Source organism: Eptesicus fuscus, chromosome 9, assembly GCF_027574615.1.
Source record: "Eptesicus fuscus isolate TK198812 chromosome 9, DD_ASM_mEF_20220401, whole genome shotgun sequence".
Classification (NCBI taxonomy): Eukaryota; Metazoa; Chordata; class Mammalia; order Chiroptera; family Vespertilionidae; genus Eptesicus; species Eptesicus fuscus.
Window position 1 is genome coordinate 25,122,487 of NC_072481.1, and position 13,039 is coordinate 25,135,525.

At 39.2% G+C, this 13,039-nt stretch overlaps 1 protein-coding gene across 4 annotated transcripts in view; it reads right to left on the bottom strand.

The window, feature by feature from the left end:
- Positions 1 to 628: 628 nt before the first annotated feature.
- RHBDL2 (rhomboid like 2) overlaps positions 629 to 13,039 on the bottom strand; it is a 41,339-nt gene continuing 28,928 nt past the window's right edge. For all 4 annotated transcript variants that reach the window (XM_008151162.3, XM_028160047.2, XM_054721582.1 and 1 more), the window contains exons 5-8: positions 8,399 to 8,499; positions 5,902 to 5,962; positions 1,734 to 1,795; positions 629 to 1,171 (exon numbers count right to left, since the gene is read on the bottom strand). In XM_008151162.3, coding sequence (XP_008149384.2) covers positions 992 to 1,171; positions 1,734 to 1,795; positions 5,902 to 5,962; positions 8,399 to 8,499 — 404 coding nt within the window. In that variant the 3' untranslated portion in view covers positions 629 to 991. The remainder of the gene's footprint in view (positions 1,172 to 1,733; positions 1,796 to 5,901; positions 5,963 to 8,398; positions 8,500 to 13,039) is intronic.

A 13,039-nucleotide genomic window follows, 5' to 3' on the forward strand; every position in this document is an offset into this window, starting at 1 on the left:
ACAGGCATCTCAGCTTTCAGATCTGACATTTTTACCTTCTGTAAATAAATCCCACCCACTCCTAGGAGAGCCACTAGCCAGGTGAAGGATAAGAATGTTATCGCAGGTGACAGTCCAGAGCTATGTTCACAGTATGCACTGGGAAGTCACTTCCAGGTTCCTTGGGGTCTTAGACAAGCCATTAGAATCTGAAGCTAGTTGTCCAGAGAATTCCATCTTCTCCTCTGAGGTATTTCTGCCATCCCTGGTGCACCCACAGAAATGTTTATTCCCATACTCCCACCATACTCTTAGCCTTCAGTATTTGAGGGGTACAGCATTGTTACACCAGCAGGGGAGGAGAGGATGGGCTTTCAAGTCGTTACCAATCTGTCAGCTGTGCTCCCTCTTGGGCAAGTTACTTGATTTTTTTTTAAAGAGTTTCCATGTCCTCTAAGGTGTAGAGTAATAGCCACCTTTTTGGGTTCTTAAAAAGGTTAGCATTAATGTATATAAAGCACCTCAGTGATCTATCTGCTGGAACAAATGTATATAAAGCACCTCGGTGATCTATCTGCTGGAACAAATGTATATAAAGCACCTCAGTGATCTATCTGCTGGAACAGTGATTGGAAATGACTATGAGTAGTCTGGCACAGGTATGAAAGTTTTTATTATCAGCATAGTGCAGAGTTCTTGATTCTAGCAAGCCATCTCTATAATACATCCTCGAAGAACAAGTCTCTTTTAGAGGATGCATGCATGCACTCCATATGCCTGGGAAAGACCAAATTTCCAGGCTTTACTTCCCTTTTCTCTTCCTCTTCCCTCCCCTTGTATCTAGAAGCCCCTCCTTAAAACCTAAAACTTTTGTTAGAAGTCCTTGCAACTGATCACTTCAGTGGTGTTTTTCCTTCTTTTAAAATTTGCTGGGGCTTCTCTGTTTCTTCATAGAGTTCTCCAGTTTTTCCCCAGATGGCCCTTTTTATTAATTGGCTTCTATTAGGGCAGGTCAGTTTGCTGGGGATAGGAAAATGTTGAAAAGCACGGCAAATAAGACGCAAGCTAAATAAGCTGCAATTGATATCCAAAACCGTGGATCTTTCAGCAGTGTCTTATCAAAGCAGCTAAACACGGTGTAACCTATGGACATTCCAGCAAATCCACCTGCAATGTGAGCTGCAAAAGACACCTTGGGAGAAAAGGAGGAAAACGGAAATAAGTGAAAAAATGCTAATTACATAATTCAGTTACATCCCTCATACCATCCCAGTCACACAAGACTCTTAAAAGTCTGAAGAACAAGGAGCTCAGGCAAGAGACACAGAGAGATGAGATGTTCTATATGCAAAGCTAAAAAGTGTCATTTCACTCTCTGAGTGCACAAGGCAGAGTAATTGACCATCATCCCATTTTGGATGGATCTATAGAGCCAACCAAGAGAACAAAGTTGAGTTGCATGAAGGATCTTTATAGGAGCGTAATCTGATCGCACATAAATGAAATGTCCGATTTAAAACAGAACCTTCCCGACTGGCATGGCTCAGTGGCTGAGGATTGACCTATGAACCAGGAGTTCACAGTCTGATTTCCAGTCAGGGCACATGCCCAGGTTGCAGACTCGATCCCCAGTAGGGGGCATGCAGGAAACAGCCAATCAATGATTCTCTCTCATCATTGATGTTTCTCTCTCTCTCCCACTCCAAAATCAATAAAAATATATTTTATAAAAAATAATAATAAGCCAAACTCACCGGTGACCCATTTGCAGGGACAAAGAATCTTCTGTAGAGAGCAAATCCCACATCTGACGCAACTAGAAGGAAAGACGAGCTGATGAAGCTCCAAGGTCTCCACAATAGTACACGGAGTGCTTTGGTTTCCCCCTAATAATGGTAGCAGCTGACATTTATTGAGACTTATTCTGTGCCAGGTGCTTTACATGATTAACCTTGTATCAGTCCTCTCAATGACCCTACAAAGTCAGGACTATCATTATCCCATTTTGCAGATTTATTCATCCAACAAATATTTATCTTCTATGTGCCAGGCACTATCTAGGTGGTAGACATACTGGAGCGAGCAGACTTCTAATAAAAGGTTTTAGGTTTTAAGGAAGGGGCTTCTAAATACAAGGGGAGGGAAGAGAAGAGAAAAGGGAAGTAAAGACTAGATCACATAGCCCTGTCCGGTGGAGCTGAGGGAGGCAGACGGAAACGAGGAAAACATACAGTGTGTCAAGTGGTGCTAAGTGCTGTGGAGAAATACAAGGGGGTGGGGGGTGGGGGAATTGGGAAAGCCGGGGGTAGGGTGTGACTTTTAATAGGTCAGGGAGGATCTGAGCATATGGTATTTGATGGAGATAAGGGTGTAAGCCATGCTGACCTTGGAAATAAGAGCCAGGCAGAGGGAAGATGTCCCTACGGTAGGGATGTGCCTGGTGGGCTTGAGGAACACTAAAGCAGTTGATCTGGCTGGGTCAGTGTTTTTCAAAGTGTGGTTCTCCCCGCTTCAGCCCCTCCCAAAAGCAGCGGGAGCAGCAGCAACTGGAAGCTCATTAGAAATTAAAATTCTCAGGCCCACCCCAGACTTACTAAACCAGAGGCTGAAGGTGAGGCTCTCAGTCTGTGTTTTAACAAGACCTCCAGGTGATTCTGGACTACCGTTGGGGATAAATCGATAGGTGATGAGCAGGGGCTGTGTAAGGACTTTGACTTTTATTCCGAGGGATAGGAAGCCTTTGAAAGCTTTTGAACACAGGAGTGACATAACCTATCTTATGTTTGTAAAAGCTCATTCTGACAGTTATATAGGGAATAGACCTTACGGAGCAAGGACAGGAGCAGGAAGACCGGCGAGGAATGATGGTGGCATTTTATACATAAAGAAACCAAGGCACCGAGGTTTAAGTACTTGCCCAAGTACTTAACACAGCTCAGAAGCAGGGCCAGGATTTGAACTTTAGGCAGTGTGACTCCACTCTCACCTACCACACTAATGACCGCTAATTACTGAAGATGGGCCCAGAAAGGGAATGAGTGCACACGCTCCAATGGAACAGTGAGAGCCAAAGCTTAGACATCCTTCAAATAAGTCAGGTCTGTGCTGCAAGAGGAGACATCCGGGTTTCTTGGCCGAGGACTCCCACCCTACTTGTGCATCATTTGGAAACATCTAATGCAGCTGCCACATCCAGCTCCCATCCCCCAGTTCCCTGTGCTCCGCTTAGTGAGCCATTGTATCCTAAGAGATGGAAAGGCCCAGCCCTTGCCTTCGGGGAAATAGCTTCAGAACCTACTGTATCGATGTTAAAGTCACCGGACAGGAATCGAGGTCGAGGAGGTACTCAGTATTTAATTGTAAATGACTGTTACACAAGGTTCTGGATAAAGGTGGCTGGATGGTATTTTCAATCATTTGCATTTCCTGAGCCAATGGAGATGGGACTAGGAAAGCATAAGGAAAGCCCTGCCACAGAACAGGGCTGACTTCTTGGAAACTGACTCTGGTTTAGTCTCCCAGGGTAGGCGGAGGCCTCCTCTCCAAGTCTTTGTAACCCTTAGCGTGTCAGTGTCTCCATCCCATTTCCCTTTCATCTCGCCCCCCTCCACCCACCTCTGTCTGGCCCTTTCTGCTTTCTGGGGGAGTTTGCTTCTAAGTTGCTGCAGTCTCTAAACTGAGACATGTTTTCCCAATAAATCCGTGCTCTCTCCAGTCTTCCTCATTCCAAACTGAATCATTATCCTCACTAAAAACTTAACACTCATTTTAAGAAGGTTGCCTTTATACCGACCTTTTTTTTAAAACGATGAAAACGTGAGATTTTCTTAACTTTTTCCAGAGGGAAGCTCACTAGCTTTGTCAGAAAACACATCCAACAAATAATGCTTAGTGAAGGAAGATGCTTAAGGCCAAGTGTCATCAACAATTAAGAATAATTTTTAGCCTTGGCCAGGTAGCTCAGTTGGTTAGACCAACATCCCTTGCAGGTTTGATCCTCAGTCAGGGCACATACAAGAATCAACCAATGAGCCCTAGCCAGTTTGGCTCAGTGGATAGAGCATCGGCCTGTGGACTGAAGGGTCCTGGGTTCAATTCCAGTCAAGGACACATGCCCAGGTTGCAGGCTCGATCCCTAGTAGGGGGCATGCTGGAGGCAGCTGATCAATGATTCTCTCTCATCATTGATGTTTCTATCTCTCCCTCTTCCTTCCTCTCTGAAATCAATAAAAAATATATATTTTTAAAAAAGAATCAACCAATGAATGCATAAATAAGTGGAACAATAAATCGGTGTTTCTCTAAAATCAATAAAATTTTTAAAAAGAATAATTTGTATCATTATAATATAAGTATATACATTTTCCCAAGGAAATGTGTTTAAAATTAAAATGTACTTATATGCCTGGTATGTGTTGTAACTTTTCTAATTTTCAATAGTAGGTAAACCAGGCCAAAGAACATTTAGAAATGATGTGCCCGACTGGTGTGGCTCAGTGGTTGAGCACCAACCCATGAACCATGTGTCAGTCAGGGCACATACCTGGGTTGTAGGCTTGATCCTCAGTAGGGGGTATGCAGGAGGCAGCCGATCAATGTTTCACTCTCACATCAATGTTTCTATCCCTCTCCCTTCCTCTCTCTCTAAAATCAATAAAAACATATATTTTTCAAAAAAAGAAATGTGTGGGGAAGTGGGGAAAGTTAACGTTGGCCTGTCCTACCTCTATTGTGGGACATAATAAAAGTGTATCATTCAGTGGCTTTATCAAGTTATCTCAAGAATGATATATTCTTACTAACCTATCTTTGGAGAAACACTGTGCACGAGGAAAGGGTTTTTACTCCAACGCCGAAGAGTATTCAAGAAGAGTATAAAAATTACTTCCCCATCAAAGGTTTGAGGCTTATTTTATAAAAGTCACTTATAATTACACAAAAGAAGCAAACTGAAGACCCAGGTAACTTGTGTAACAACATTTTTCAGTCAAAGGACTTGTCCCTTGGTTCTTGGTGTGACTCAACTCAGGTGGCACCTCGGCTCCCAAAGCAACTCTCCTATCTCCCTCCCTGCACAGATCTCCTGTCTGTGCTGACAGCTGTAGCTCATCTCTTGGATTTCTTCTAGAGAAAAAAAAAATTACGTAGAGTATGGCATAGACCAGTGATGGCGAACCTATGACACGCGTGTCAGCACTGACACGCATAGCCATTTCTGATGACACGCGGCCGCATGCCGAGGATGAAACATTTGCTGCTCCTGAGGATGAAACATTTGTGACTAGGTCTTGGAGTTAGTTTTTTCCTCAAAGTGACACACTACCGAGTTATGCTCAGTTTTTTGGTGAAGTTTGACACACCAAGCTCAAAAGGTTGCCCATCACTGGCATAGACTATAAATAAGTCACTTATTTTCTCTCAAGATGAAACATTTTTTTACAGTTAAACTGTTTATATTTAGTGTCTTTCCTCAGAGGTAGTTGTCCCTGTTTCCACAGTGTGGATAACTGAACTTAATACCAATTAGCAGAATCATTTTTTCTTACCATGTGGACAGCAAAAATCTTAGGCCTTATCAAGTGTCACCTCTGTCTTGGTCCTCAAGTCTGAACCCACAGTGTGACCCCAACATCTGCCCTTCTCCCCACGCCTACGAGCAGACACAGCTTTATCTGGATCAGCTCTGGAAACACAATATAATTAGCCCTGCTTTTGCTATTGTTTTTGTGATTTAAACGAAAGGTTCTATGGAAAGTAACCTACAGGGTGAGCTGACCTTAAATTCCTAATTGGGCAGGTCACTATGGGTAGTCATGCCCCAAGCCTATAACTTCTTTAGAGAAAGGTTTACCTTCTAGGTTAACCTTCTGAAGGATGAACCGAGAAAATTGAAGGAGTGAAGTGTTCACAAAACAAACTTACTTATAAGGGTGATGATCAGTAGTCTGACAATTCCAAAGGCAGGAATCATTTCTCGAAAATTCTTGCAAAGAGATAAATAATAATTAAGATAAGCTCTCTATTGGCAAATGAAACCTCAACTGTACTCCCTCTTTATCTTCTTTTTCATTTAGAATAAAGTATGTGAAATATTTGCAAAACAAAGAATATATTTTGGAAGTACAACTTTGGTGTGCTTTGAAGAACAAAATTGAAACATGACATTTAACTCCACAATATAAACTAGACACAATTTTATTATCAGGAATGATCTAAATACTGGCGGCCCAGTGCACAGATTCGTGCACCGGTGGGGTCCCTCGGCCTGGCCTGTGCCCTCTCGCAATCTGGGACCCCTCGGGGGATGTCAGACTGCTGGGTTCGGCCCGATCCCTGTAGGCCAGGCCGAGGGACCCCACTGGTGCATTTGTGCACCAGGCCTCTAGTATGCATATAAGATATTTGGTTAATTTCTTCCCACCCTCTCCCTTCCCCCCTAAGATTCATCAGTCTGTTCCATGTTTCCATGCCTGTTCATTGAGTGTCTGCCCCCTGGTGGTCATTGCATGTCATAGTTACCAGTCGAACAGTTACTTAGGCTTTTATATATATAGGTAAGTAATATAAAATTGACATTTAACATGAGATAGATAGATAGATAGATAGATAGATAGATATGCTGTCAAACTAAGTCGGATGAAATATTTCCCATTTTTTTGGTTTATAGTCATTTGATACTTCTTTTTTTTTTTTTTTTTTTTTTTTTTTAATATATATTTTATTGATTTTTTACAGAGAGGAAGAGAGAGGGATAGAGAGTTAGAAACATCGATGAGAGAGTAACATCGATAAGCTGCCTCTTGCACACCCCCTACTGGGAATGTGCCCGCAACCAAGGTACATGCCCTTGACCGGAATCGAACCTGGGACCCTTGAGTCCGAAGGCCGACGCTCTATCCACTGAGCCAAACCGGTTTCGGCCATTTGATACTTCTTGATCCTCTTTCGAAGTAGGAGTTAGTAAAGAACTAAAATTTGAATTCTACCTTATTTTTTGAGATAATTTCAAAAAAAAAAATTTTAAACGCTGGTCAGAAAAAATGCATCTCAGTCTAGCTTGCAGTAACCTCATGTGTTACTAGAGAACAAAGTCAGAAAAACATTGCCACTTTAATATATTGAATTGTATCTCCAATCCCTTTCAAGTTATTCACTCTCTTCCCAAGGAGTAAAGATGCTGGAATAACTGTGTTTATTCTAAGTGAATTATTTTCAAACTTTGTGACCATGACTTACAATAAGAAATAATTTATGTAACAATCCAGTACACACATAAATCAAACAGTACTTATTACTGAAATTATTTTTCACTTTTTTTGCTTAATTTTTCACAACCCTTAAGCTGAGTTCACAACTACTTTGGATTTAAATCCAAAGTTTGAAAAACATTTTTCTAAATGACTTCTATTTTTGGAACAGTTTTATAATTGTTTCATATGTTTCCTCTTACAGCAAGGATGGGGAACGTCCGGCCTGCAGGCCGTATTAGGCCCGCGAAATCATTTGGTCTGGGCCTGCCAAGGCATTAGGGGTGAGCTAATTAGATGTTTGACCAAATACAGCAGGATAATTTTTAAGTTGATAATTTTGTCTGGCCCGCAAATGATGTTATAAATATCCAAATAGCACTTGGCAGAAAAAAGGTTCCCCACCCCAGTCTTGCAGTATTTTTAAAGTACAGATATATATAAGTATAAATAAAATATAAACACTTTATATTTTAAAGTATACCTACATGGTTAAAGGGTTAAGAACTAGACAGGATTTTAGCCTGTTTAAAAAGTGCTTGACATTCTCACATACTATATCATGGAAATGTAAAATAGCATGCAAACTTTGGAGGACGATTTGACATTTAAATCCACTTCTAGAAAATTATCCTACAAAAAAATCACAAAAATGCAAAAAGATAAATGTAAAAGAACATTCTTTATAGTTCTATATGTAAATGTGAAAAGCTGCAATCACCCCACATTGTTTTCAATGAAATATAAGTAAGTCAGGATACAGCTCTATGGAGGGTTCTGTGAGCCCTTGAAAAGATTGAGGTGGATTTCTGTGTAATGACGTGGGTAGATAGAATACTTGACGTTAAGATTCGGAATACTATAAGGGTGGTTCCATTTTTGTATTAATTGGTAGGATTTTGAATACATGTAAAAGATCTGAAAGAATGTATATTAAACTGTTAACATACTATATTGGGGATTTTGACTTTCTGTCTTTCAATTTAAAATTTTATTTAGTATTCATTACTTTTGATATCAGGGGGAAAATAAGATAAAATATGAAAGGAAAAAAATGGTGGTCAAAAGGAAGATGAGTACTCAGTAAATATTGATAAATGAAGATTCCTATACCAAATACTAGTTTGTTTGTTTTTTTAAAAGTCCATAGATTCCATTCCCAAAGTTCTTACCACCAGAACATTCATAAAATAGCCTCCCATCAGAGCATAGACTCCTCCTGAAGCACCCACAAGATATTTGAGTGGGTCAAAGATGGAGCTGGCAAGGGATCCTAAAGAAATAAAACACAAAGAATCAGATATGATTGTAAGAATCATGAAAGACAAATCTTTCTAATCTAAGGTAAAAGTTTGCCGAGTTTGGGCCATTTAACAAACAACGTATTCACTTTGTCCCTTCCATACTATAAAAGTATAGCTATGTGGGTAACCACCTCATTTTTCTGAAACATTGAATGAATGTTCAATATGAAGACAGTATAACAATGATAAAAGAACAGACTCTGGAGCAAGAATTACCAGCTGTGTGACTTGAGCAAGTTTTTTAACCTCTATGTGCCTTAGTTTTCCTACTTAGAAAATGGGGATATTAATAAGTTGTCAGGGAAAGTAAATGAGCTGAAATGTGCATCTTGCTTAGAACACTACCTGAAATGTATTATATACTTGTTATTATTTCAAAACATTCTACATGTTTAGCCCACACTATCAAAATACCTGAAACACGCCAAACACTTTATTATCTAATCGCTAGTTTTCTCATGGAATCAAGATGTGGCCTCCAAAACCTCCTCAACGTACCATTCCATCAGAATCACCAAGCAAGATGAAATCTATTTGCTAACCCAGTGGTCGGCAAACTCATTAGTCAACAGAGCGGCAAACCGCGGCTCACGAGCCACATGTGGCTCGTGAGCCGCAGTTTGCCGACCACTGTGCTAACCTAATCTTAGATTGCCTGAACAAAAAAAAACAAACAACAAACAAAAAAATGAATTTACTCAATACAAACTCTCAGATAATCTCTCTATACTACTTAGTTCTATTATTTGGTCTCTTGCTTTTGAGGCCCGCCTTCAATCCTTAGGATATAGTATAATACCTACTTAATACAAGAAAGACAAAGTGTATGACCTTAGCAATCTTACAGATGGATGAGCAAACAATCATAAAATGCAGAATATAACAACTACAATTTAAAAAAAATTTTTCACCTAAGGATATGTTTATTGATTTGAGAGAAAGAGAGGGAGAAAAACATCCATCAGTTGCCTCCCATACATGTCCCAATCTGGGAGTGAACCCACAACCTAGATATGTGCCCTAACCAGGTATTGACTGCAACCTTTTTTTGTACGAGACAATGCTCCAACCAAGTCACCCGGCAGGGGATTTTTTTTTTTAATGTAATAAGTTTGCTATGGAAGCACCTAGAAAGGAATGACTTTCTCAGCAGAGAGGTATAGGCCGTGCTACTCTGAGGAGATAGTATTTTATTAAACACTGAAAAATCTTTAAAATTTGGACAGGAAAAGTAAAGGAGAAGGTATTCAGAATGTAGGGATCTGGAAAAGCAAAGACAGAAACAAAGGTATATGGATAACTAAAGATCAATGAAAGTACGGTAGTTCAATGGATTTAAAGCAATGGTTCTCAACTTATAGGTAGGGCTACAGTGGTTGCACCTTAATCATATAAGAAATTTATTTTTTAAATACATATACAAATGTCCACTTATGGCCATGATGGAGTCCCAAGGTTAGGATTTACCCCTCCACTTGAAATAACTAAAAGCACTGGACAGAATATATGAAACAGTGGTCTTCAAAGTACTGGATATCAGATAGCAAAGGACAGTGAACCCTGAGAGATACAAAATAAATGACATGAGTTGTCTGATTGCCCAGCTTACTGCCTGAAGAGATATGACAGGCTGCAGTGCATGGAAGGGAAAACCGAGTAGATCTCAGTAAACTTTAAGTTGATGAAGTAGAGTTTAGAGTCCAGAAAGACCTAGAGTTCAAAAGACAGAGACCTACATGGAGAGAGAACTCCAGAGAGGAGTATGTGAAGAAATTATCCAAACCAAGAAAAGAATTACCAGAAAGGAATAGAGAGAAGAGTACCTCTTGCTCACCAGAGAGGCTAAGTAACTTTTCAAACTAGAAAATGTCATAGTTCATGGGGCATTGAGTAAAGAACATAGTAGTGGGGAATAATTAGCACTAAACATGACTCAGAAACATAATTTTACCTAGCAAATTTCACCAGAAAGGATCAAACTGCTTCTAAGTAACTGAGTTCCAGAACAAATCTAAGGAATATTTATAGGGATACAATAATATCCACCATCCAAAGGTAAAATGTATAGCATCCAAACAAAGATTGTCTGGAAAACAGTAAAATGTGACCCATAATAAGGAGAACAATATAAAACCTACCCAAACTGACACAGGTATTAGCAGTTAAGGTCAATAAATAATTATTACAACTATATTCTATATGTTAAGTAGAGACATATATAAACAGACTCAAATCAAACTTCTAAAGATGAAAACTACAATGTTTAAGATGAAAAAATAAACTTGTTGAGATTATTGGCAGATTAAACATTCCAGAAGAAAAGATTAGTGAACATGAAGACATGGCAATAAAACTATCCAAAATGAAACACAGAGAAAAATTTTTTTTTGCTAATCCTCACCTGAGGATATTTTTCCATTGATTTTTAGTGTGAGTGGAAGGGAGGGGGAGAGACAAAGAGAGAAACATCGATGTGAAAGAGACACATCGATTGGTTGTCTCCTGCACGTACCCTAACCAGGGCCAGGGATCAAGCCTGAAACCAAGGTATGTGCCCAGGAATCAAACCTGAGACCCTTCTGTCTGTGGGTCAATGTTCTATCCACTGAGCCAAACTGGCTAGCACAATTTTTTTTTCAATATATGTTTTTATTGCTTTTACAGAGGAAGGGAGAGGGATAGAGAGATAGAAACATCAATGAGAGAAACATCGATGAGCTGCCTCCCACACACCCCCTTACTGGGGATTGAGCCTGAAACCTGGGCATGTGCCCTAACTGGGAATCAAACCCATGACCTCTTGGTTCATGGGTTGATGCTCAACCACCGAGCAACACTGGCTGGGTGACAAAAATATTTTAAAAAATACATACAGTATCAATGAGCTATGGGTCAATTTCAAGCAGCCTAATAAATGCATAATTGGAGTCCCCAAAAGAGAAGAGAGAAGGCAGGTACATAAAAAATATTTGAAGAAATTACGGCCACATTTTCCAGAGTTTTATAGAATATATAAATTATGAGATTCAAAAAAGTTCAAAAAAACTCCAAGCACAAGAAACATAAAGAAAACCATACCAAGGCATGACAAAATAACATGGCTCAAAACCAGTGAAAATCTTAAAAACAGCCAGGATAAAAAGACATGTTTCATACTGAGGAACAAAGATAAGGATGATAACTAATTTCTCATTGGAAACAATGCAAATGAGAAAACAGTAGGGTAACATCTTTAAAGTACTGAAAGAAAAATACTGCCAAGCTAGAATTCTATACTTAGTAAAAATTTAGGGTGTCCCAAAAAATGTATACACACTTTGAATAATTATTAATTCCAATGGTTTAAATCTGAAAAAAAAAAAATCAATTGAGCTATCAAAAAATATATGTGTGGCTGGCCAGTGTGGCTCAGAGGTTGAACCAGAAGGTCGGGTTCAATTCTGGTTAGGGCACATGCCTGGGTTGCAGGCTCAATCCCCAGTAGGGGGCGTGCAGGAGGCAGCAAATCAATGATTCTATCTCTCCTTTTCCCTTACTCTCTGAAATCAATTAAAATGTTTTAAAAATAAAAGTATGTGTATACATTTTTGGAGACACCTTATATACTTCAAAATAAAGGCAAAATGAAATTTTTTTCAGTTATACAGAGACTGAAAGAATGGATGACCAGCAGACCCATACTACAAGAAATGCTAAAGGAAATCTTTAGGCAGAAGGAAAAAGATACAGGTGGAAACACAGGGTTACCCAAAGGAATGAAGAACACTGGAAATGATAGAAACATGGGAAAACATACAAGTTTTTTTCTTATTTAAATCTCTTTAGAAAATAATTGGCTAATTAACTGTTAAACTAACTCCTAGAAATAATAAGTGAATTTACCAAGTTGGAGGATACCAGATCAAAATGTAAAAAATCAACTATATTTCTATGTAATAGCAATGAAGAATCAGAAATAGAAATCTTTAAATAGTGCTATTTACAGTATGCCAAAAATATGTGTACACATTGTTATATATCAGTTATACATCTCTGAACAGAAAAACAAATACACAGATCCCAGGGCCATATCCCCAGAGATTCTGACTCAGTAGCTTTGGGTGGGGATCTGGGTAGCTTCAGTTGTAATAATCTCTCTAGGTGATTCTGATGATTAGTCAGATGGAGGGTGGGGATGGGAAGAAGACCCTGGTCTGTAGGGCAAAATAGGCAAAGCAAAAAAGACAATGGGCAGGAGGGAATTTTGGAGATGATATGTTTATGGCATAGGTGATGTTTTCATGGGTGTATACTTATCTCCAAATTCTTCAAGTTGTATACATTAAATAGGTACTAATTTTTGTATGTCAATCAAACTCAAAAAGGATTAAAAAAAAACATATCAATTCTTCCTCTAACCTCTTCACATTTAATTTATTTTTTTAATATTAGTAAAGAAGTTCATTCTTTATCAAAAAGAAAAAGAGAAAAGGCAAAGGGCCTGGCTGTGAATGAAGAGCAATCTTGGGC